This window comes from Melospiza melodia, chromosome 3 (genome assembly GCF_035770615.1).
Source record: "Melospiza melodia melodia isolate bMelMel2 chromosome 3, bMelMel2.pri, whole genome shotgun sequence".
Taxonomy (NCBI): domain Eukaryota; kingdom Metazoa; phylum Chordata; class Aves; order Passeriformes; family Passerellidae; genus Melospiza; species Melospiza melodia.
In genome coordinates this window covers 104,285,815-104,310,455 of record NC_086196.1, presented here as the reverse complement: position 1 = coordinate 104,310,455, position 24,641 = coordinate 104,285,815, and the positions used below count along the sequence as shown (strand labels likewise).

The 24,641-nt window shown below is 45.1% G+C and overlaps 1 protein-coding gene across 1 annotated transcript; it reads right to left on the bottom strand.

Annotated features, from left to right (window-relative positions):
* Positions 1 to 932: 932 nt before the first annotated feature.
* On the bottom strand, positions 933 to 6,962 carry LOC134416142 (ankyrin repeat domain-containing protein 9-like). Its single transcript, XM_063152445.1, has 2 exons — positions 5,798 to 6,962; positions 933 to 1,533 (listed from the first exon to the last, which is right to left on the bottom strand). Exons 1-2 carry the CDS (start codon positions 6,668 to 6,670, stop codon positions 1,525 to 1,527), a joined length of 882 nt encoding a protein of 293 aa, XP_063008515.1. The 5' UTR covers positions 6,671 to 6,962; the 3' UTR covers positions 933 to 1,524.
* Positions 6,963 to 24,641: the final 17,679 nt, after the last annotated feature.

Genomic DNA, 24,641 nt, shown 5'->3' with positions numbered 1-24,641 from the left:
ATAAACCAGAAAACTACATCTTTGGGGACCACATTCTTGGGTGAAGTAGTTAGGGATAAATCTCCTGCTATGAAGGCAAGGACATAGTCTTGATCTTCCTTCAATGAGATCAGTGAAACTTCCCTCTCTTCATTCTTCCATGAAACCAATAATATACTATGCAAGCACGGGCTCAAATGAGTCATCCCTTGGTTATGGCTTGCATGTACTAATGTGCCTTGAGGAGATCTGTGGGTACAGTTGGCACTGGAGTCTACACCCCATGATTATCATCGCCATCCTCATCATCCAAACCAGCTACCCATCACCTGAAACACTTTGGGTAGCTGTTTTTATCAGAGCAGAGGAGGATCTGGATGGTTCAAGTTTTGGCACAGAATCTGGTGGATCCTTATTGGATCTCATGGAGAGCACAGAGGGTGAGAGGTGCTCATCTGCCTGGAGACCTTCAGCTGAGCCTACAGGAGAGGTTGGTGCTGGAAGCCTTGCCAGGGCATCTTCCTGTACACAGAAAAACCTGAGGAAGGAAAGGAGCTGGTTGATGGTGCACAAACCAGAGAAGTAAAGTAGCCTACCAGCACTTTTATGTTCATGGGAAATCGCTGCATAAGCTGAACTCAAACGTAAAAAATGAAAATCTCTGAAACCAATTACCATTCAACCTCTGTTGAGCACCACCTTTCAGCAGATCTGTGAAGTGTGGGTTCACCCCATCACTTGAGGTCATCCTCTGACAGCACAGTCAGCTACTATAAGCCAGTGAAGGGAAATATTATTTTCCTCAGAACACATATTTTGAGACAATGGCTCACAAGTCAGAATGAAATAATCAAACAATAAGATAAGCCAAAGGAAAAGCAACAGATACTCGTGGGTGGTTTTGACCAGTTGGCTAATAAAAGACACATCAATTTTATATTTCAAGTTTATTATGTAACACAATCAAGATTAAATTATTTTCACAGCTAGTGTACCTAATTATATCAGGCTATGTATATATCATTTATTCCAGCACGTTACAATTGTTTTATCTGTAATCATGCAGCGAGTAATGTGTAAACACAATAATGGGGAAGATTTTTTCCCCCTAAAAAAGAGAAACCAAAATTACAAAAGTATGGCTTTATAAGAAAATTGTATCATACAATGAACATTCATTTGTACTTGGGAATGGCAACATTCAGTCTTAATAAGTGACCAACAGCATCTGTCACTGCCATGCTGATTCCAGAAATGCCAAGGGAACTGGGAACAGGGAAATGTCATTGATTTTAGAGATGGAAAATATATATCTATATACATTCCGAATACAAAAAATGTAAAAAATGTTTTCAGGGACTAAGTGTCACATTTATTTATATGCTAAAGTCAGAGTTATGGAGCCTTGAAGAACATAAATACACGAACAGTTTCTTTTCCTTTAGACCGACAAACATCTGTAGTGATGGAACCGACTTACAAAGCGTTACTTCAGGTGTAGGGAGTTACGTGTAAGTGAGGTCAGAATCTGGCCTGTCCTTCCTGCTAATGATGCTGCAGAAATAGACAGAAGCATAGGGTTAGGAAGTCATACATAGCTGAATTTTACTGACAGCCCAGAAAAAAAAGAAAGACAAAGATGTATGTTTAAGGCATTTTATTAAAAAAAAGAAAAAGTCTTCTAGAATAAAGTGTGACCAGCATCACAAACCCTTTACTGGATGATTGCAATAGCAGCAAGCAGAAGCCCTTGTGCTTGGTGTTCGGGGATAAAACACCCATTTCAAGAGCAAAACTGCTGCCTCTTTCCAAGAGAAGAAACGTCCTTACCTGTCAGCAGCAGGGGCCTGGGGCACACACTGACAGCGTGAAAAGGCGGCTGCTGTAGGGCATCGCTCACTGCTGGTCCGAGCAGCGCAGTGCGCGGGAGCTGCCAGTCGGTCACGGATTTGCCAGGAGAGGGCAGGCGCACACTCACACATGTGCGACAGGAGGGCAGGCAGACACGGGTGACAGGAGGGCAGGCACTCACACACGTGCACACACACACATCTGTACATTTTCACTCACTCACTCACTCACTCACTCACTCACTCACTCACTCACTCACTCACTCACTCACTCACTCACTCACTCACTCACTCACTCACTCCAGCCCACTGCGCTCACTGAAATGCTTCTCACCAAAACCAAAGGCTCACACATACAGACAATTCAGACCCTTACAATGTTACTCCTCAAAATTGAAATTAAAGAGGTGTAACCTGCAGAACCAACCTAAATCCGAAGATTAGAAAAGACTTTACCCTTTCCCCATTTCTCTCTTGTGTTTATTCTTTTTCCCAAGTTCAGAAATACAGATCTGAGTGACACTTACTCAGTATGCAGATATGCAGAATGTAAACATCACCACACAGCACCCAGCACCCTTTTTGATTAACAAAGCCAGCAACATATTTGCCATGCAAGCATAGGGATTTTTCAAGACGGTCAGGTTGCAGGAAAATATTGCAAAATATTTTTGAGTTTACTTTTGCTAATGACCTGGCTTGGAAAGAATGGAGAGAAAAAGCCAACACAGATGGGGCTGAGGTAGATTTGGCCATATCTGATGTAATGTCACTGTATTGACAAAGAAGATGAATGGGATCTCAAACTAACAGGCAGATCACCACAATATAAGCAAACAGGGTCTAGGGAGAAGATTCCCCTATTCCAGCAGGAATGCCCATCCTGCTGTCACATTGCTACAGGCAATGGAAAGTGCTGTCACGACAGTGCTAATGACCCTAAACTTTGTCCCACTGGGACTGCACATGGGAGGACCCATGTGATTGAGGGCAAGCTGGCGATCGATCTCTTGTTAAAATGGTCAAGAAAAGGAGAAATGAGAGGGCTGTGGAATGATCTTTCCTGTGTGGATACTTGTCTATACTCTGGGCTGACACCCCAGAATTTTTGGCCATGTTGGCCAACAATGGACCAGCAGCTTTCTTCCAGGCTGGGACACCAATCGCAGGAATGTCCCAGAAACTATTCATGACAATTCATCTTCTATCCTCTCTCTTGGCAGGTGGATTGAGGGAGCCTCCCACCTGGACAAATGCATGCACACAAGCATCCTGCTGTCTGCTACAAACCCAGCCATAAAGCGCCTGATTTCTGACCTCTGCCTTGATCCACAACTGTTGCAGCCAACAGGAGACTCCTGCACCATTTTGCACTCATTTGCTCTCAGTGGGCTGCTCTGGCTCTCTGGGCGTGGCCTCCTGCCTTAATAGAAAGTGCGGGCATTAATGCCAACAGTCCCTACCTGCCTCCTTGGATTTGTAAGATGAACAGCCCTCCCCTCCCTCCTGTCTTTTCTGAAACTCTTCACAGCACTGAAACTCACATGGTTTCGAGCCAGAGCAGTAGCGCTGGATGATTTCCATTTCCTCCTTTCCCGGGTTCTCTGCTTCCAGGACCTAATTACTCTTCTAATAATATCCTTCACCAGCCTCCTCCGCCTCTCACCCACCGATATCCGGATGAGACACCGCAGTGCTGCTGGGACAAACCCAGTCCTGCTCCTCGCACCACACGGTGCCACAGGGGCCGTGCTCTGCACAGTCACTCCGGGCAGCCACGGGCACCGAGAGCCTGCTCTGTCCTCTGCCTCCAGCTCCGGGTTTTTTGGGAAGTATGTGCCAGTGCTGGGGAGCCTGAGGGCTTGGCAGAACAGCTGAGCCACTGCTTGTAATGCAAATCTGCCTTGGGCTCTGCTTTGCTTCCCAAGCTGTGACAGCCCCTGTCTGCAGCACAAGCTGTCGAGCCCAGGCTTCCCCCAAAACCCTCACCCAACGCTGACCCTGCATTTCCCCATTTGCAGCCTTCCCCATCGAACAAGGAGGAATAGACACAGATGGAGAAGGACATTTAAGTCCCCAGGGGCAGGATGAAATGAGTGTCCCCAGGGGCAGGAGTGGAAAGATACTGCAGCACCAGAGATGTGGGATTTCAGGAGAAGGGTTAACCCTTTCATGGCCTGCTTGCCACCTTTAGGGCTGGGCTGACATTTCCTCCACCTCACAAGCAAGGCTGCTCATTCACCTGGCCTAGCACAGGTGGCACCGGAACTGAGATCCTCCCACAGCATGCAGGAAGAGATGGCTGGGAGGAGCATCCCAGTGCCTCAGAAAGGATGATCCAGGTGGCTGTGAACAGCATGTTCTGCAACATCTCCACCTGGCCACGGCTGGCATTGCCAGTGTCCTGGCACACACAGGAGGTAGCCCATGCAGAAGGAAACTAAATGGAAGTGCTCCCTGTGCTGACAGGAAGACAGGAGCAGGTCCAGCATGGCCTCCTTGGCACAGGCAGGGAATTAGCCAGAGGAGACATGAGCCATTTTTGCACAAAGCAATTGAGATTTGACTGCACATCTTTCTTAGCTACTGCCTGTAGAAAGTGGTTTGTGCCCCACAGCCTTGGGCCCCAAATCCAGCTGGAGAGGAGAGTGAGTTCTCCACTTCTGCCCAGTGCAGGCGGGGGAAGTGAGTTGTGCTCCTTCAGCACAACAGAGGGTTCTGCGCTTACAAGGAGTGAGGAATGCTGGTATCCAAAATAAGGGATGTCCCCCAAAGGGAGCTGGGATTCTGCCACTGCTCTGTTGACGCTGAGAACAGCCAGGAGAGCAGGAGCAGTGCCTTGAGCAGAGAGGGCAGTGTGATTCACAGCTACCCAGAAGGCTGCCCAGACCCAGCCTCACTTTCTGCAAACTCACCCTGCTTGCAGTGCCCAGTTAGTGGGAACAATTTGTAACTTCCAAGATAAGGATTTCTGTCTGGACCTGGGTGGCAAAAACGCTCTATTTGACAGCAAGTAACAACTTTTAACAGCAGAACATCATACCCCAGCTTAGGATAAGTAACAAATGCCTGGGGCTCTGAGGCCCACAGGGAAATCAAGTTAGCCAGCCACATCTCCTGCAGAGATATGTTCCAAAACACAAGCCACAGAGAAATTATGTCACATATGAAAGACAGGGTCCCAATGTCCCTGCTCCAATTGCCATTTGTTTACTGGACAGTGGGGAAAATGGTTCCTTCCCCACTGCACAAGTCTGTAGAGGCATCGGGGCTGGGATTGCCTTTAACCCCCTCACACCCAGGTGAGACTGGATGCTTTCCATTAAGTATTCTGTGGATCTTTATCTCCCATCCCCAAGGAATAAACACACAGCCCCTCTCTGAACTCATGCCCTCCACACCATGACCTGCTGTAAAGTAACTCGATAGGATCAGTTATCCTGCAGGAACTGCCTCTGCATCCCTGCAGCATCAGCCATGCACTTTGTGGTTATTACTAATGATGCTTGAGCATTGTTAGAAAGGGAACTTGATGTTTGAACCCCGTTGGAAGGGGATGGTATTTCTCCCAGCTCCAGCAGTGACACCATTTAAAAATCCCACTGGGTACATAGTTCCTTTTAACCCAGGTGCATTACACATGATACAGTTATCATATTGGGAATTCAGATACACTGATACCAGCTGACAACTAAGAAACCAAACATAACACAGTCTCAACTACAGTTAACCCTTCACATGCACAATAAAACAGAAAACAAGGAAGGCTTTTGCCTTTAAAAGTGCCGTGCCTGCAATCAGTTAGAAAAGACATTTAAAATCTTGTCACAAAATATTGGATTTTCCAGCATAGCCTAATGGGTTAAGTACTAAAATCACACTAAAATGCAGAGGGTGGATAGCCAGCTCCTCTAAGTTGCCTTGGAAAATCCAAGACCCATTGAATAAAGTCAAGGAAAAACATTTACCACATTTTTTGCTGGTAGCTTTTTGCCATAGGATGGTAAGGGCTTTAGTGCCTGAGGTATAGGTAGTTCCTGGATGCTTTTAGGGAAGTGGGAAGGGGGAAGAGTCTGGAGAATAGTTTGCATAGCTTGCAGATATAAAGAAGCAGGTGTGTTCCCCACCAGGCTGTTGAATTTGTCTTCTCCCAGCAAAGCTGTCCAGTGGTCTGGATGCTCCTGCAGAACTTTCCGCATCTTAAACTGTGGGTTGGGCATGAAGAGCAAGAGGTAGTCGAGGCAGAGCTTCTTTGATGCAACATTGACTTTGGAGTCCCACATCTGCTCCAGGATGACGTCCAGCGGGGTCAGCCCTTTACTGTCCTCTATCCTGGGAGAGGCTCCGTTCCCGAGCAGGATGAGGACAGTCTCTGACCTCAGCAGCTCGCAGGCAAGGTGCAGGGGTGTTTTCCCATCTTCCAGATGAAAGCAGCCAGCCCTATTGATATAGGAGTTCAAGCTGGGGAGCTTGTGGGCAATTTTGATGATCAGTCCCAAGATATCTCTCCTATCATAGGTGACCGCCATGGCCAGGTGAGGAGCAGAGGATGGGCAATAGCAGAAGTGTTCCCCAGGCACCTTGAGAGCCTCCTCTGGAAAATGAGACAGCAGATACTGAGCATAAGGCAGGTGATTATGCACCACTGCATAGAGAAGGGCTTCTGAAGGTGAGTAGGTTCGTAGGCTGGCATTTTCCTCCCAGTAAAAATACTCCATAGTTCTCATGTCTTCCAGCATCCACACAGGCTTGTGATCTCTCACAGCCTGGTAGAACATGTAGGATAAGAACTTGCAGTGCCTGCTCTGATCATCCTGCAGGCTGGCCTGGTTACTGGCCATGGCTCAGCAAATAAAGAACAGCTCCACGTAAAATCACTCCAGACTGCAAGATTGGTGCACTTGGAATGCTGATCCCGACGCTGCTGCAACCTTCAGGCTGTCATTGCTGCCTGGACTGCACTAGCTGGAATGCATGGGCTGATCATCTCCACCCATTCATTGTTTTTCCCCTCACTGCAGTGGTTTTGTTTAGGTAAGCACAATCCCACAGGCTCAGTTAACCCGTGCCATGCAAGCAGATGGCTGGTGAGTACATCCCGCTCTGCGCGTGGCACAGGTTACTGAAACGCTGTCAGACTGCCAGTGATTTTATACACACACAGCCACGGAGAACAGAGGGAGAGACTAAAATTAGCTTGAGAGGTGAGGCGGATTTCTGTCTGCATTTCGTGTCTAACCAGATCAGCTCATACACTGCAGCAAGTGGAATAGCAATATTCTGCTATTTTATGGGGGTTTTTTCATGTCACTCACACACACGCAGCTCATTCCATAGTAAAAAATATGTAGCAGTGTAAAATACTCCACAGCTGATAACAGGCATGATTCTATGCTTGGGAAATCAAGGGATTGCTAGTGCTAGCACTGGGAAAGGATCCCTATTTTATAAATAATGGTATGGCTGGCCACTTAGGAGAGACTGATGTTAATGGATTGTCTATAAGGCATTAGCAACGTTTAAGATGCCAGCATTAATCTCTGCAGAGAAAAGAGTCAAACGGTGTGTGCAGTAACGGTGCCCAGAGCCATAAAGCAGATTGCTGGGTTTAAACGCCTCCCTTTGTTTAGCAGGGAAATACCTGGAGTGCCCCTGCTGCACAGCAAGGGCATAAACAAAAGGGTAATGGCCAAACCCCACCGGCGGGTGGGGAGGTTTGATCAAAGCATTTCTCAGATGTCCCGCTTTGGGACTCGTGTCAGAGCCAGCAGCAATGGGGGGAAGTGGGATTAGGCAATCAGACTTGTGCAACACCCTGCTAAAACACAGCGGACCAAGGCCTACAGGTTTAAGGGGGAAGGTCCTATTGGATGAGGCAGAAGGACCTGGCCAAAATTAAATTCACAGAAAAGAAATTAACTGAGAGTCCTTTATGGCAAGCTCTGTTTAAGGAAGGAGGGTTTCCATGCATCCTATAAATCAACAGATTGCAATAAAATGGTGTCTCACCCTTTTGGTAGGAAAACAGGGCTTCCCTTTAAGGGAAAATACAGTATATCAGGAAATCCTTATTTTCATTTCACAAGAAGAAAAACATACAGCAAGTATATTCAAACTAGAGAGAATTCAAGTATCAGTTCTCCAAATGTTGTTTGGAGTCATCCAAAGAGAAAACCAAAGCCACTCCCAAAACTGTGTCTAGATCTTGCACATCTTCCAAAGCTTTATAGCCATTAAACAACCCTCAACTGCTGCAGATGTTAAGATAAAGCTCCCCTGGGAAGTGCTCACAGCACTCAGCCTGTCAGAGCTCAAGGAGCATCTGGAAGATGCTTTTAGTCATAGAGATTAATTTTAGGTAGTCCGGTGAGTTGACTTGGTGAAGAGACATATAGAAGTCAAGAGAAAAATATTTTGCAAGTACCTCCAATGAAGAGGGAAGCCAAAACCCCAGAATCAGGAATGGCCATGAGGCTTCTGGCCAATCACCTCCACACCACAGCTCCAGGATGTCCAGGATGTGAAAACATCTCTAATTACACTGTACCTTGTAATTACAGGTTACACTGCAATTCTGCCAAGAAGCCCAGCCCAAAACTAGGAGTACCTCAGGTTTGCTCACTTTTTTATGGTTCCAAATGGCACAGGGCTGGCTGCTCTGGTGGCTCTTGGCCTTGGTCTCTTCTTATTTTTTTTTCTCCAGGAGTTTAGAAAAGCTGGTGCTAAGGGCACCTTTTTGGTGGCAATGCATTGCTACTGGATTTTATTGTAAGCATAATACATCCGTAAAACATCATAGAACCATTAGAAATGGAAGACATTTATATGGAAAGCTTCACTGAGGAACTAGAAAGAGACTAGGAGTTTGGAGGTTTCTATTTATTTCTTTGACTTTTGATCCGTGGCTAAAAATAATGGTTCCTAATTCATAAGGTGTCTGTTGAGGCTTTGCTTTTTGACAAAGTGCAGTCTAGAAGAGGAACAGAATCAGTTTTGACTCACAGAGAGAACATCCAAGACAGAAGGGACATATTTGAAGGGAAAAACTAAAAAGTTGATTTTACCCAAAACACTATTTACCTTTCCATCTGAGGCTGAGAAGCTTCTTATATCTCTCCTGGGCAGACGCATTTTGCACATTTGGTGGTGATTTCAGCTTATAAAGTATTTGGTGATTTTGAACCTGTGAGAAATACAGAATGTTTCTGAGCTATTCAGAAATCTTCTTACAGTGTATGTTCAAAATATTGTTTCTGGGCAAAAGGGAAACATACCTTATATATAAAGATAAGAATTGAGTGTCCGTAGAACTGAAATCTAATAAAAAATCATTATTACTTTAGGTCAAATGATTACAGAAAAATAAATAATACTCCAATCAGAAAAAAAAACACAATAGCAATAATAATAATTAAAAATAAATTGAAGCCTTTTGTACACTTCTTATCTTCTATCCCTATTGCTGATGTTTATGTTCTCTATGCTCATCTAAATCCTATCATTGGTGGTTTCATTCTGACAGTGGTGTTACAGGAAATCATCAGCATCTGGAGCTGTTCTGTGGGAGGAATGTGAGGTTGATGGTGATAGCTTCTTCTTCCTCACTCCAGTTTCTCCTGGGGTCAGTTTTATGATTTGTTACATACTTTTACACCTGTTTTTTATTTCATTGGATTGCAACTCCATTTCACATCCACATTCACAATAGATGCTGATTCTCTACATGTAAGATATTACTTATTTGTCCTCTTTTCTACCCCTGAAACCATTCTCATCCAGCTGTGTATCTGCATTTCTCTAGCTGTCCTCAGGTGAGTGGTTTGTGGCTGTGAGTGCTCCAGTCTTCCCACCCGTGCTCCATCTCTTCCCATCCCACTGGGCCTGTAGCCCCCCTCAGTGTACCCTGTGCTTCCACCTCGCAGCACCTCTGCTGTCACACCAAGCTCACAATGACCTCTGTCAGCTCCAGAGTGTGAAACTGGAGCTGTGAACACCTCTTAGTGCACAGCACAGCTGGTGTAAAACTATGGCTCTACCATGCAGTGCTAGTGAAAGTAAACCCCATCAGCTGCAGGCACCTGGCTAGAAGGAGGAAAGTGTTCCTACAGATAAACCAAAATGAAGCAAAGCAGCAGACTCTCTAGAGTAGTCCAGGAAAACCAAATTTGGCAGGCCTTGGTCCTGAGCCTTTGGAAACTCAGTCCAGAGCCTGCAGCCTGGTGCCAGCAATGGCCAAACTGTGCTGCAGGGACAGAGGGTTCCACTGGCTCCTGTTTCTGGATTAGGCCAAAGCAGAAAGGCTTTGAGTACTGCAAGCGGAGAGTGGGGCTTAGGCCTAGCAACATTTCCCTCTTATTTCTTCCTCCTGCCCCTCTGTACAAAGTTACAGGGAGCAATGAGAAGAACTGTGGGGAGTGAAGAGACCTTCTGCAAAAAGAAAAAGCCAACAGCAGCTTTTGATCACTGAGACTAAGCTGGAAGTGAGGCTTTCAAGTTTGTCATTTCTCTGCCTGATGGGAGCAAGGCATTTCTCTCCATTAGGGGAAGAGCAGCCTTGCCACAAGTTCCAGTGATCCATGTGAGCTCAGCTCAGCTCTTTCCACCATGTTTTTGCCTGCACACACAGAGGAAAAACTTCAAGGAAGAAGCTGCTTGGGAAACAGAAGAACAAAAGGCTTTTGGAGAGATTGGGACCATCTCCAGCATCCTACCTGTATCAACAACTCCCGTGAGATGTTTCTTCTCTTTCTGCCCTTCTCCAGTGATCTGAATTGGCATCTGTTTCCAGGCAAAAAACAATTTCAATTTTTCTGTGCCCTCTGTACAGGAGGGCACTGGATGATCCAGCCAGTATATACAAAGAAGCAAATCAGTTGCCAGATATCAGATGCCTGAGCACAAAGCAAGAGGATGTCCTTCTTCAGAGGCACACTGTTTTTCAGGATTGTATCTGCTGGTCTTTTTCCTTCCTTTGGGAAAGAAAAACTGGGGATGGATGATAACCCCTCAGCCACAGTGAGGCTCTAGGAAATTCTTGCTGTGTCCTGCTTTCCACGTCCAGCCTGGGCTGTGCAGTGCAGCTTGGGGACACTCTGTGTGACAAATTAGTGCCCTTGTGCAGAGCCCTGCTGCACCTCAAGGCTGCTTTTACAGAGCGTGAAGGGTTTCTTTTATGCCCTTCTACACACTTACCAACTCTAATTCGACCAGCTGACTAAACTAGGCTTTGGGACAGTGGGAAAATCTACACTCTGACCTGTCCTGGATTTCTGAATATTTCACTCCTGCTTGCAGGTTTCAAACAGCAAATGAAACAATTTTTTACTACATTGCTAGAGGCAGGAAATGAAAATAAGCTGAGATTTAGCCCTTTGGAAAGCCTTTGAATTACTTGTAACGGGATCAGCTGATGTGCTGCATGCAGAACAAATCAAACACCAAATGGTTATTTACCTGCAGAACTTTGGAAGTAAAGGTGCATGCAACAGACATGTGCAATATATTGGGTATATATGTGTGTGTGTGTGTTTGTGTGTGTGTGTATACATGTATATATATGTGTATATATATATATATACACACAAGATATGTGATTTATATCTAGATAGATAGATAGATAGATAGATAGATAGATAGATAGATAGATAGATAGATAGATAGATAGATAGATAGATAGATATCTGTAAAAGGGACTCATCTGGAAACAAATGGAGGATTTTCAGGTGAAGTCCATGCTGCTGGTTGACCACTGCTGTAATCCACACATGTGCCCTGTTTACACTGCTACACCCAGATGCTCGGCTGGACATTGTAACAAGACCTGGAACACTTGCAAACGTTGGGGAAGCCATACAGTGTTTTCCTGCAGGCTCTTGTTTATCCCACCTGTGAAGGGCTGGCCTGTTGTGTCCCAGTTCCCCCCAGAGCCTCACCTCCCAAGTGCAGTTATTCTGGAGCTCTGTGGCAGCAAGCCACAAACAACCTGCACAGATCTGAGTGTGCCTCCTCCTCTTCCTTTGTCCACTTTTAAACTCACGGTATAGACAGAGCCCTTGATACAGGAAACATTTTCAGCATGTCTGGGTGTTGACAGGGAGCAAAGCTTTTAGAAGCAGCATGACGGCAGTGTGTTGGTCACCGAGAGCAGTCAGTGCCGCAGGAGTGTGGTGACAGCAATGCCAGACAATGAGCTGCCCTGCTTATAGCAAAGCAGAGCCTGCTGCAAATGTGAGAGCATCTCCACGGCTGTGAAAGCAGGGTGAAGATGGATCTTCAAACAGAATCTTCTGTGTCTCCAGTGTCACAGGATAATTCATAGAGACAGCTTAATTTATAGAACACCTGGCAGGTGCCTATCTCTACCCCAGGTGAGAGCTGATTGCTTTTTTTTGGAGCCACTCTCATCTCTCTGGGCACACATAACCCCAGTGTGTGTCACTGCATGGCACTGGCCAGCTGCAAAGGCATGCCACAGCTCTCTGGTTATCACTATGTGACCTGAGTGGTAGAGATCTGAGGCACAATACCAGCTCTGGCCCCTGACTCTGAGGTACCTCCCTTACCTTCAGATGAGGCATGTGGGGATATTGAGTGTTTCCAAAAGCCATCTTCCTCCTAAGTCTCAGCAACCCCTCAGTTTGGGGTCTGAACAAGCAAGAGGGATGGGTGCTGAGGTCTCAGGCTGGACTGGGCTTAGGAAAAAGAGTGAGCTGGGCCAGGAGATGGGTCAAAAGCAGGACCCAGAGGAGGTGGCAGAATTGGGGAGGGAAGTTCATCAGAGCACTGGAGAAAACACAGAGCAATGAGGTACAACCAGTGTCATCCTGTTTTCTGAACATGGATAGGAGATCCAGTGCCCAAATAAACAGTTTGTCTTATTGAGCTCTCCATTTCCAGGAAAACTCATGTGAGAGGCAGTGGGATTGCCAGAGCCTGAAGACTGTCAAGTGCTGCAGGCTGCTCAGGGCAGAATCCTGACCACCACAAATCAAATGTTTTTCCTCTGTCAGCTCCCAGGGAGGGATTGCCCATTTCCAAAGGCAGGCACTCAGTAAACACTGGGCTAACTCCAAAGGAAGGATAATGATGTTTCCAGCTCTCACTGAACATCATACACATCTTCAAATGTGGGTTAGATCAAGCAGTATGCTCATGTCTGCAGGATGAGATGTCAGCTCAATTTAATCAGCTATAAAAACAACAAAGCTCTTATTATTCTATTTTTTATAAATGCTTTTGAGACCTGATTGCACAGAGCCTACACGCCAAGAATCCCAGTGTCTCCCATTTCTGTAAACCCTTTTGTTTCAGTTCCCAATTCCTATTCTAATTTGAGGCTACATCTCTCAAAGGCAGTACATAAATAGACAGATTACCATGCCTCTTCCAGAAAGTAACCTGTCAGCTGAGTTCTGTTTAAAGAACAAAAAAAGCCCTTGCAGACAGTCTGTGCCTACATTGAGCCAGATGCTGTTTTTCCAGGGAAAGGCAGAGACTGTGAAAGAGTTTTATATCATTGGATGCTTTCCTTCCTCGTGATGATTACGGGTGTCGGTGCCCTGTTTCACCACACCCCTATGTAAATGTCAAGGCTGTCAACTGCTGAGAAAGCATTCAGGAAGGCATGAATACATTTAGTTTCCAATACTGGCAAAAAGCAATGCTTTTTTACACCAGCCATAATTAACCTGAGGAATTCAGTGCTATGTGATATCAGCGAGGCTAAATGCCTGGCAGTCTCCAAAGTAAGTTTTTATTTTTTCTGTAAATTAAGGTCTTTTTTCTCTACATATGCAGGAGCTGTCACTACACCAAAACTGCAAATCCAAGGTCCTACTACCATGTAGATGGGCAAATAAATAAAAAATGACAGCAGTGCCACTCCTAAAAAAATTATGATAAATTTGTCTGAACCTTTATAGTTGCTTTTGTGCTGTATTGCTATTGCAAACAAGAGCTGCTCAGAAAGTTAACTTCTGGGTATTTTTGTGGGGGAAATGTCAGTGCCAGGAGACTGAGCTGCTCTGCAGGATGTATCAGTTTCATTGCATCTGTCGACAAAACTCATGGTCCAAAAAGGCATGAACGTATTTTTCAAAATTATTTTTATTGAATCCACTATAAAAGAAAAATCCAAGCTGTGCAGCTCTGTAAAACCCCATAATCTGCAATTTATGAGCCCATAATTAACTGCTGGAGGTCACTGAAAACAATCTTCAGCCCCAGTGTAATTACAAAATTATTTGTCAGGAAAGTCTTTTCAGTGCCATCTGAGGTCTCAGAGACTGAGACAGATTTCAAAGTTAATTCAGGCATCAAGAGTGCCAGTTCCTATGCCCTGCATTTTATTGTCTCACAGACAAAATACTTTATCCACAACCAAAGATAACCCCTCACCACTGTTCTCCACACTTTCCAGTGGTTTTATTGGAAAAGGATTTTTAATCTGGGAGAAGTGCACAGTCTGATCAACAATAAGCTTTTCAGAACTACCTGAAAATTCTATTTGTCCAAGTAAGTTTCCTCTGGACTTTATTATCTCTAATGCTTTGTTCAAATAATTGTATTGGAAGAGTGGATTCCCTGAACAGAGCACTTGTGATGACTCAGACAGTGACAAATTGCTTCTACTATCACATATAATGAGTTCAGATCCTTGCTAACCTGCAGCTGGTCTCTATTTTCCTCCATCTTCATGGTGTTATGTATATTTGAAGTCAGCCCCTGAGAATTCACACAAGAGCAGATGCATTGCAAAATGAAAGCAGGAAGTTCAGTAAGGCTTCTTAACAGAGGAGCATTTTGGTACCTCACAAATGCTTTGAGCACTTTTAGATTTAGACACCTCTGAGCTGTGTGACCACACAAATATTATCAATACCAGAAACCCTGAAACAGCTGCTAGTGCCTAACAGCCCTTAATGCCATCCCAGCCAACAGCCACTGAATTGAACAGGAAATTTAAAGATCTTCACAAAGTCACCCTTTTGCTGCATGAAGCCTTTGGCTTGGTTGATTTAGTACAGAAAAATAAATTCTATTTGTGACTAATTAAAGAGAATGAAATATTCATCAGGAATGCACCAAAGGATGTTGGACTGCCTTGGCATAATGCAGGATTTAAGTTAATGACTCCTATATTTTGTTTAAAAAGAGTCTTCTGCCCATCACAAGCAAAACTGTCCTCTTTCAATAAAGTTTATAATTGGTGATGAAGAAAGAACTTTCACTGCAAAGTAACCAAAAGTGAAAGGCAGAAAGAAATCAGCTGAACTTTCAGATCATTGACATTTAGAGGAATGGCTTAAATTTTTAATATAGGTGTCAGGTGAATGCTGATTTTCTTTTGGGTGGTTTTGGTTTTATTTTTATTTTATTGGTTTTGTTTTCTTTAGGTGAAAACTTTAAAAGTAGAAGCTCTTTCCCTCCATAACATGGAGTCTGCACAAACTCATGTTTACAGGCAGCTTTCTGTGTGACACATGTCAGACTGCCTTCGCAAACACTCCTTCAAGATGTCAACTGCAAGGTACTGAAATCAAACAAAACAAAAAAAAAAATCGGTCTGGCCCTCTTCTTAATGGCATATGAGATCATTTGAAGAAGAAGAATTACACCACTGGCAGCAGAATTCCTCTGGGTGCTCCCCTAATAACAATGCAGGCTGATGGAGGGCCATGGCCTGCATCCATGTTCTGGGACTGCAGCTCCCCCCTGCTCAGCAGCACATGCCCCAGCTGTCCTGTGTGTAGCACACTGAGTGTGGTTTCTCCCCTCTTCATCTCGTGCTCAGGCTTTGCCTTTCTGCACCAAGCTGTGGTCTGTGAATAAAAATCCAGGCTCTGGGGGCAGGAGTTAGACTGGAGGGATGCTGCTTTCCCTGACCAGGATCATGGTGAAATTCACCAGGTACGGGACGTGCCCTCCCTTTGCTTTGCCTGGCAGTGATGTTGACAATGACAGACAATTCCCAGGAGGCTGCTGCCCTGAAATTTAACATCTTGTGCCGTTTGAGATGGGATAAGGGCACAAGACACCTGCACAGAGCTGACAGAAGGAGCTGGTGAAGCTCCCTACCTTTCCACAAAAGTAGCTGGAGGCCAGGGAAAATAACCTGGAGTTCCTTAGTGCCAATGTCAGCAGGCACCCTGTGTGACAAGAGTGGAGGCTCCTCCCCATGTCACAGCTGTTGCTTCAGGAGGGGAGGGTGGCACTGGGCTGTGTCCCCCCTCATCTCCTGAAGGCTGGAGCAGCAGCAGGCACTGCTTGTTCAATGCAAATGGTGCCTTCAGTGGAAGGACTGGAACATTTTTATGGAAATGCTTCTCTGAGTTGCTCCAGAAAACCTATAATGAGATGTGATCATGTCAAGGCTAAAGAACAATCAGGGTTTCTATGACAACCTTTCTCTGGTCCTTTTACCTCCAAGGCTGCTGTGGAGCCCAGGGAACCCCCTACCACAATCCTGCCATGCCAAGTCACAGGGACAGCCCAGGGCTCAGGCCTGTTCCCTGAACACCAGAGCACTTGGGAAGTGCACAGCCCCCTGAGAAAGGTTCCCAGGCAGCCTTCACTCCTGACACCCCACAGCTCTGTCAGGCAGGTGACAACAGAGCCAGGACTCCTCGTTCTTCCAGCAGCCTGGATAAACACTGGCAGCAGCCAGGGATCAGCAGGAGCCTTGATGCTGGCAAGATGAAATGTTATTCATCCCTAAACGATATTTGAATTTGGAGATTTAAATCTTGATCTGGGATCTGAAAATACCCTGAAAATAGAATCATCTTTATGAAACAGAAATTCACTCTCCCAGCCAGCCCCAGTTGTCAAGACTCACTCCTTCTCAAAATGAGACCATCTGTCATGGAAACAGGCATCTAACTTTAACCCAGATTTGAAACTGCTGGCTTGGAGGTTTGTAAATAAATCCCAGCAACACCCCAACTGTTTTCAGGCTCACACTGAGGGGCCACATCTGCTCAAAGTAAAAAAAAATCTGAATTTACATGAGTCACACATCAACTCATTCTATGTAAAGACTTTGTAAAAGCAATGCCAAAAAAAAAAGCTGTCAGTGTGCCAGCAATACCATGTTTACATTAAAGCCTGTCAAATACAGGCCTAAAACACCACATAAATAGGTGGAAATATTGAATGTGTTGCTGCAGGATAAAATCCAAGTGTTAAACTGTCACAGGTGTCTAATGGACATTATTTTCCTCATCCTCTTCATCAGGCAGAGGCATTGTCCTCCTGACAGCCACGGCTCCTGGGGCAGAAGGTGGTTGTCACAAGCAAGCCTGCTCTGCAGCTGGAGCTGTCCTCTCCCAGCACAGCCCTGCTGCTCTGCTGTCCTGTTTGGCAGCTCAGGGCTAAAACAGAATCTGCAAGCTGCTAAAGCTGGTGCCACTACACATCAAGCCCAGACACTAAGCTGGTTCCCTCTCCTGAGTATGCTGGCATCTCAGAGCCTTCATGATTTTTGTGCCTTTTTGTAAGAGTGAAGAACAGCTCTTCACCCTGCTTTGCAAATTGGAAACTGAGGTGGACACAGAGTCAGTGATTTCCCCCAATAATAGAGGCAGACAGTGTTTTTTCCTTTCCCATTGTATTATGTTTTTTGACATGCTGCAAGTCTTCTGGCTACCTCAGATTCACACAAGAGGTGGGACCAATATTTAATCTGAGCATTTTAGTGTCTCTGTGACCTTCCCTAGCACCTGGTGAATGAACAGAGATTTCTGAAGTCTAGGCTAAAAGACTGAAATATGCTATTATTCCTACATGATTTAAAATTTGTGTGCATCATAGGGATGTTCTGCTCACATGCTCAGGCTTGGCTCCTTCACCAGATATCAAGTCAGGAAAAGCTTTTCTTGTGATCAGCTGGGTAGCAACTGTTGGATGATTTCTTCAGTTTTGAGTGTATTATATTACATAATATAAATAATGCCACATTGTTAATTTTGGGACAATCTTGATTCACATTTGTGACCATCCTGGATGCTGCATTATGATCATTTTGCCAGCTAATGGCTGAGATTGCCTTTCTTGGATTCTCCCACTAGAGGGGCTCCCTCACTTCCTTTAATCCCTTTTGCAAACACTCACTGCTGATCTCATCAGCCTGTAAATTCCCTTCCTTCTTACCATTGCTCTTCAACAACTGGATATTGACAGCAGTCTCTGATTTATCCCAGAGGTCACTGCTGTCATCAGTTTTCTGAATTTCCAAGTAAGCATCTTCATCTTTTCTCCCACACAATTTTCCCACAAATTTCTCCCACACTCCCCTGTGTTCAGGGCAGCAAAGAGGAAATCCCCATCACTCTCTCTAAGCCTGGCTCATTTTCCTCTTCCAGATCCCTGCTTTACACTGTGCTCCACTGTCCTGGCTGGAAAAAGCACCCACAGAGGGCTGGCTGCTGATGTGCTGGCACTGCTGCCTCTCACACTTCCCACCTGCTCTCACAGCTCAGCTCTCCCTCAGCACACTCTGGGCTATTGTCAAGCTGTGGGTGCCCTGGGGACAGCACTGTCATTCACTCTGTGCTCCTGAAACACCTCAGATGGGGTTATTGGGAACACACAGCAAACTGCCCCTTGCAGAGCCTTGCTTTGACTGGCCTGGTGCCTTCCCATTCCTATCCTAATGCCTGCTCCCAAAAATCTTTCTAATCCCCTGGCAAGCTTTCCTCATCCCTTTTCTTGGCACCCTTCTCACTTTGTGGACTACATTGCTTTGACCATGTTGTTCTGCCCATGGTGTCCCAGCACATCCCTGGCACAGCCTTGCATCCAGCCCTTGTAACTTTGCCTAGAAAAAAACTAGGCACATGGCTGGGGGGCAACACTGTAAAAGGAAAATGCTCTTTCCAAAATTGAAACCAAGTTTGAGGAGCAAGCTTGAAAATTTTAATTGTTTAACCATTTGCATTTATTTTTGTTTTTATTGTTTCTCCCTGTGGACAACAGAATTGTATGAATGTGTCTGCTCACCCTGTCTATATTCTACTTAAGATTCTGTTCCATTTTCTTGATGTAGTTTAGGCTACAATATATCAGGTTTTTTAGGACATCATCCTATTCACTCTGCAAAATCTTATCTGGGTAGATTTCATGGAGCTTCTTGCATTTATACATGATAATCCCACTTGACCAAATACCTGGTACTCCATACATGCACACTCACACTGTCCCATAGCTCCTGTTTAGCATCCTGGGTTCCTGCATACCCATGGTAACATGAATCCTAATGCTGTATAAAATGCACAACATGCAGCCAGTGCTTTCTGGGAAGTCTTGGAGTCGATGTACACAGGCTGTTCTATTCACAAACATATGTCTGATGCTTCCCAGAAACTGCAGTTTAGGACATGTGCTGTCTGTCATAGCCAGGGTAATCCCTAAAGGCAAACTCATGAGTACAATATGGTAAATTCTCCCACTACACCTTACTTTCAGGAGTTTAGGGAGTTGTGTGATGCATGGACAAGCTGACACATAGATTTCACACCTTGGAAAAAGGCAAGAAGTGGTATCCTGGGCAGATGATCTTTAATGTGTATTTCAGTGTTTCTCCTCTGCACTTTCTCTATAATTAGAAAGTGTCAATTATTTTATCTGTTTCAGTTTTCCAATGCAACCTCTAGCAAAGGCAAAATCAGTTAAGCTCTGAAAATCAACCCCTAAGCACTAAAATCTGTTCCCGTCAGCTGGCAGCAAACAAGTAGAAAAGCACTTCTTGGTGAGTGCCCGGTCTTTGAGAAGCAGCGTGAGAATGAATCACCCTTTGCATGCCACGCTATTCAGATGCACCCCTGCTCATGGAATAAAGATGGAAAACTCTCCGCACCTCCGCGCACCCACAAGGTGGTGCCATTCAATAATTTTAGGAGAAAAGCCACCACCGAGGCACTGGGGAGGAAAAACCAAGATCCAGCTCCTTTTAGGAACTACGATCTGTTGCACAAGAAGATGTTTTCTAAACCGTAGGCTAAGCACCGTCCGAACAGCAGCTTGCACTCAGTCAATCCAAAGCATCAGATCAAGGATTCTGGCTGCTGCCTGTGTCTCCCTGTTGCAGGGTCGTGTCCGCCTCTGCATGCAGCCCTAGGAACTTTCCTCTATATGAGGAGGCTCTGCAGCATAAAAAACCCCAGTCCAGCCTGCCTCCCTGTCAGCACACCTGTGTGTTAAACAGAGACCATCTCTAACCTCATGGCCCAGGAATAAGCAGCTCAGTTTGCTTTGGATGGTTAATAAGCAGGGGGAAAGTCCCTGGCAAGGGGTACTGTCAGCCCCCCTGATAACTCCCGTTCCCATACACAGGCTGTTTGTTCTTCCTACATTGTCATCTCCCACTCACAGGACACTCACTGTCCTCCCTTGGTGACAGACTCAGGATAACTGAGTCAACACAGTGAAGAGTGGGAGCCCCTTGTTTTGGTATTAGCAGGACACCACCAGCTGTGCTCCACATCAGTTTTCCCATTCCATGGAGATGGCTAGATTATTTTCCAGCAAGCCTTGGATGAACAGAACATTTTGAGGACTTGGAGGCTTCTTGCCTGTGTCAGATTCAGAGAAGAAGCTTAGAAGTGTACCCCACCTTCAGCTCCTGCCTGAACCCCTTGCTCTAGCAAAGCTCTTCTGGAGGCTGGGGTTAGTTTCTGTAGGGTTCAGCTGGTTGTTCCTAACCTGCAGGCTGTGTTCTTCCCTTCAGGCCTTGTTCTTTGCTGAATGTCAAACCGCCTGCAAGATCAGTGACTCCTAAATCCAGTAAACAGCATATGTTGAGCAGACATTAAAATTGTTGCTTGAGGATGCATACTGACTGTCCTAATAAACACAAGCATCAGATTAGCAGAGCAAGAAGCTAAAACAATCTTTCAGAAAGAATTACAGCTCTTTTTTGCAGCTCTTTAACAGATTAAGTTGCCCTTTTTTTCCCAGTCAACTTCATCAGCGGCACTATTCAGAATCCTAATGAAATTCAGATGATAATGCAGTTGGGGGTCTTGAGAGCACCTCTGCCTGTGGCTGTTCTTGACTCTATGGCCTGGAGGAATGCAGAGGAAAATTGCATTAGCCTGTCCTTCAAAGGCAAGGAATTAAACTTGTTAGCATTGTGGTCTAAACTGTGTCAGTAAGTCATGTTTACCATTAAGCAATTGCCAGAACAACACAGGTAAATGAGCAGGAAAATAGTTGTTTATTTATGGCCTCAGTTACTCCTAGTTGCTGTTCATTGGTGAAGTGCAATAAAGACAAAGGAGAAGAAAACAATGGGAGACAATCTCCAAAGCTGATGCCCAAATAAGTGTGAGGAGTCACATATTTCAGGAAATAAAGGGAGATAAAAGCAGAATATAGCATTTGTCTTCCTCATGTATTTTTGTCCTCTTTTTTTTTATCACTTCTGTAGCAATCTATAAAATTAGGAAGGGCAGGAAGATGATAAATGGTTCATTGTGCTTTCTTGCATGAGAACAAGAAATGAAACTAGCAATTAGCAAGCTCTCTACAAGCAGGAGGAAGTGGTCCTTCTCACACTGTGCAAGAAATCCGTAAAACTCCTTGCTGGAGGAGATTTTAGATTCAAACCTTTACAGAGGTTCAAAAAGCAACTCTACAACTTCCTGGGTAAAAAGAATCCATGAGTGCCTTTGAACCCATGATAGCACCTCCTCCCCTAGAAGGCCTGTGTGTGTTCCTGGGGAGGAGGACAGCCAGCTCTGAGAGAAGTTACTTATTGCAGGGTGCTTCGTGATGGGGAGGCTGTACCTGGTTGTGTCCAGCCTTGGTTTCCCCTCTCAGCTCAGGGGGGATGTGGGGAAACTGTCAGGGCCCAGTGGGGCTGGGTGTGTTCAGGGCCTGCAGGATGTTCCCCGTCAGGGATCTGGGCTGGCTTAGGCTGGGGAGAGGTGAGCTGGAGGTGGCCACAACCACCCAGCAGAGAGACACAAACAGCAGATACTTTTCAGGAGCAGTGGACAATACAAGGCGTGGTATCCAAGGTTTAGTGTTTGGGAGAGCCAGGTTGGATTTTAGGGAAGACATTTGCAGTAGGAGACCTGCAGAGGGGACTTTCAGCCAATATTTCCATGAATTGATGAGCATTGACTTGATGAGCATCAGTTTCAAAACTGAACACATGCATTTTGCAGAACCCCCCAAAAAAGTGGTGGAAGCTTTCTGAGGCAAAACCTAGAGAGAGACAATATATCTCATATGGTAGCTGGGAGCACGCCTTTCTTGTTTTCCCCTGATTTGTACTGACACCATCACAGGTTTGCAGTGACAGAGAGAGTTTGTTATTTATTCACCTCACTGAAAGGCCCATTCTCAGTGTCACTGGGATGACTCTGTTCTTTGTGCTGTAACAGAAGTGATGCAGTCACACCATGTTCCAATAAAGAGGCCCTGACCTCCGACAGCAGCTCCATGTGAAAGAAATGAGCACCTGCTAGGAAGCTGGGTGCCTGTCATCCCAGCCTCCCTGGTGAGGCATTCACAGGCTATTTTGGACCTCAACTGCAAGTCCACTTTCAGTTCTGCATGACTGAACGTGCCAAGCTGTGGTCCTAAAGCAGCTCACTATTCACAATATTAACATTTTGTTCACAAAACACAGGGGTGCCAATCAGAGTACCCAATCCTCTCAGCTGCCTGAGACACATACCCAGAGCAACATGTCCAAGATGCTCCCAAACAGTTTTCAAGGCAGAGAAAAAACCTGAGCACAGCATGGCTGGGGGCTAAAAGTGAACATGAGAGCAGCAGATCAACCTACACACTGCCAGCTTTTGTTCAGGATTTTGGGCTTCCTGAGTAGGATTTTAACAGCGAACAGCAAGTGAGATCTGGGGCTGTGCTGAGGGAGTTCCTCTCCCAGCCACAGAGAACATCATGAGACCCTGTTTGCTAAGGAAAGTAAAACAAGGGAGGAGTAAAGATAAAAACAGAATGATATCAAGAGCTTGGGAATGAACATATGTAAGGTCAAGGATATACTGTGGAAAGAGATCATTGTTGCTTGATAAAAATGGAGAGCATCAAAGGAGATATGTACTGAAGGAATAACACCACCCTCTTCTAGACCTCTTGTGGGGGCAAATAAGCCCTGCTGAGTGTATAGGGAATTGCCCCTCACCTTATGTAGAGCCCTTCTGTGTTTTATGCATCCTTCAGCCTCACTGCTAGGGCTAAAATAAAAAAAAAAGCTTGTCTGTAATGCCTTTGTGGTGATTTTGTGAAATCCTGTCAATTATCCCCTAGAAAACATCTCCTGTTCCCTTTACTCTCTGTTAGGATGGGACCTATTTCTGTCTGAATTGTCTCAACCAACTTCAGATAAGGGTGTCCTGGGGATTAAATACTTCATAACCCTGGAATGTCCCAGAGCTTTCCCTCTGTACCCTCCTCAGACTGACTGAGATGTTAGAATATGGGAAAGGCAGGGAGCTTTTCAGAGGAAAATATTAATGGAAAATATAGGAGAAAATCTGCCCCTACTTCTGTCCCAGCTGGTGCAGGATAACTTTTATTATATTTAATAGACACTGTTTTATCCAGCCAGGTTTTACATCATCTAGTATTGCTTGAGATTATTCTCCATTGCTCTGGGATCCTGTTGTGAGGAAGTTACCTTGGTATTATTCTTTATTTGGATTAATCTCATGAGGACAGATAAACCCAAGTTAAACAGTCGGCACACAGAATTTTAAGATGTGATGACTTTGGGACCTGCAGCTCCCCAGGCCAAGTAGCCCTGCTGTAGATCAAATGTTAAATTTCCTTAATGTCCCATGATGCTCAAATCTGAGGGCTTTGAACTTGCTTCCACATTAATATGTCATTTCTCTTTATTACAGCTCTCCTGTGCTAGTGCAGAAACTTTAATGGAGGAGCCACAGGCTACCACTTGCAGCTGCAGTCCTGCTGTTTGAGGACCAATCCATCAGGCAGCAGTGGAACATCACCTCTCATATTCTGGGCAGGCTCTTCAAAATGTTTTCCAAGAAAATTATCTGCACAGAGTTCTGTAAAAATCTAATTCTACCCCATTAACCAACAGCTTATAACTAGCCCAGAAAAAAAAAAATCAGGTATAATAGCCCTATGACAAATGGGGTAGCACTTAGTCAATTCATTTATCTATCTACTAAATGGATACTTTAAACCCAAGAGCCTCACCTTTTAACCTCTCTGGTTAATGTTTCCAGATGACATGCCAAATGTATCCATTTTATGAAACCACATTAAAATTAGAGAGGGGAAAAGTCTGGTCATCTTGGTTAAACAGGATTGTTTCATAAAGAATAATACTGAAATTGTATTAACAAAGCTTCAAGACTGTTCTGACCTTAAAACAACTGATACTCATTCTCCATTTTGCTGTGACCAACTTGCTTGTTAACTGTGCCTGAGCTCAGGGCTCCAGCTCTGTACTGGAGTGCCCACTGTGCAAATATAAAAGAGAAAGGTGGCCCATGTGCCAGCAACCCAGCCCACTGTGAGATATAGCACAACAGACAAGCTCTCTTGCTCAAAGTCAAGAGTCAGAGCAGAGGTCTGTGCTTGGCAGTGTATTCAATGCATCCCATCAGTCTCATTCTCACTGTGTTTTCCACAGAGCTTGTGACAAACAATTTTAGGAAGGAATTTATAGGATGACCTTGAAGGTGATGTCATGGTGTTCAAACAGAAGGGCTCCTTTGCTGCGTGGTGCAGTGTGGAAAAACACCTTAGCAATGGGAGTGCCGTGCTTTGCCAAATGGAGACACCTGAACTGCCTGAAAAGAGGCCACA